At 37.4% G+C, this 1,688-nt stretch overlaps 1 protein-coding gene across 1 annotated transcript; it reads right to left on the reverse strand.

The window, feature by feature from the left end:
* Positions 1-518: 518 nt before the first annotated feature.
* LOC126020972 (ubiquitin-conjugating enzyme E2 W-like) lies at positions 519-1,474 on the reverse strand. The gene has a single exon (XM_049782599.1). The coding sequence runs from the start codon at positions 1,451-1,453 to the stop codon at positions 998-1,000; it is 456 nt and encodes a 151-aa protein (XP_049638556.1). The 5' UTR covers positions 1,454-1,474; the 3' UTR covers positions 519-997.
* Positions 1,475-1,688: the final 214 nt, after the last annotated feature.

A 1,688-nucleotide genomic window follows, 5' to 3' on the forward strand; every position in this document is an offset into this window, starting at 1 on the left:
ATTTTTCACAGTAATATTTAAGGTACATAGTGACAATGAATCAGGGCCATTCCTACCACCAGTGTTGTCCTCCCTCCACCCCTGTTTCCAGCATACATCCTATATCTCCCTGCTTTGCCCCCCCCCCCCGACTGCTAACATAACTGGTCCCCTCTGTGTATAGTTGTTGTAGATTGGATATCGTTTCTGTTGTCATTGACTTTGAGTTTGGTGTTTAAGTCTGATCACTTTTTATTTCTACTCAATGTTCATGCGACTGTTTGGTCCTGGTACCATCCGTTTCTCTCCCCCCCCCCCAATTTATGAGGCAGGACAAGATGATTCAAGTTATGTGGTTTTGTTTGAAAAAGAAAAGAAAGTGGTAGGAGTCCATCTATATATATATATATATATATATATATATATATATATATATATATATATATATATATAAAGAAGAAAGGGAAAAAGAAGAACCGAACAAATAAAAAAAAACAAAAATTATCTTTTTTTTTTAATTTTTTTTTATTTTTTTTTTGTTGGATCCCACACTTTATTTATAATCCCATTATAACCGATAAGTTCGTTTCATAGGCCCTATTATGCACTCATCATTGGGTGGCAGGAGTTAATGAAAATTTTTCCTGTTATAACGTCCATTGCCGGCAATGAACATCCCAAAACCACCAAGGAAGTCATTGTTATTATTGCACAATACATGAGGACCTGGAACTTTTCCAAAAGCTTACAAAAATAAAAATTAAAAATGGAATTATATTTGACATTTCCTGACACCTGCATTAATACTGTATGACTAATAAAGCATGTCAGTTGCCTGGACTGAACAAGCGATCAACATGCGCCCAGAATGCACACGAGTAAAAATGCAGTAAAAGGAAGTAGTCTTCATTGCCTATAGGTCACTTCCAGTCAAAGGTTAAAGTTCAAAGACTGAATGATCAAAGTGCTCATTTTCTCAGTAGGACTATCTTCGGCTAGGAGGATGTTAACAGTGGCATCAACAAGTATCATCATGATACCACCATTTTGTTTTCTTTGGATTTTTGTTACATGTTCGAACATAAAAAGAATTATCTGGTGGTCGTCTCTTTTCTTTGCAGCTGGAAAGCATGCTAATAATGCTAAGACCAACTGATTGAACTGAGAGCGCTGGGGACCAATCTTCTGTTAGAATGGATAAACAGATATGACCATTGCTATAAACATGAGGATGAACGGGAATATTTTCACCAGTAAACATGACCTGAGGAGAGTCAAAAGGATATCTACTACTAAACTTAAACAGAAGTTGAAATTTTTCCCCTTCATATAAGGTACCTGGTGCACCTTCCATGTCTACAATCCACTGTGTGATTGAATTTTGAACACTCTTTTCATTTAAAGTCATCCCAGGAGGTGGGTCATTTTGCAAAGCCAACAGTTCTTTTTGCAGTCGTTTCTGCATTGACGCCATGATGGAAGCATCCCCCCTCAGGCCGGCGAAAGAACAAAGAATGAGAACAAGTAGTGCTGGAGGCAATGTGGAGAGAAAGGAACTCTTATTCACTGCTGGTGGGAATGCCATCTTGTCCAACCTTTATGGAAAACAATATGCAGATTCCTCAAAAAATTGGAAATTGAGCTCCAATATGATCCAGCTATACCACTCCTAGGGATACACCATAGAAACACAAAAATATAATTCAAAA

The sequence above is a fragment of the Suncus etruscus genome, chromosome 10, assembly GCF_024139225.1.
Source record: "Suncus etruscus isolate mSunEtr1 chromosome 10, mSunEtr1.pri.cur, whole genome shotgun sequence".
Lineage (NCBI taxonomy): Eukaryota > Metazoa > Chordata > Mammalia > Eulipotyphla > Soricidae > Suncus > Suncus etruscus.

Bases quoted from the DNA above. Each gene is read 5' to 3' on its own strand.
- LOC126020972 (XM_049782599.1), bottom strand. From the start codon at position 1,453: ATGGCGTCAATGCAGAAACGACTGCAAAAAGAACTGTTGGCTTTGCAA.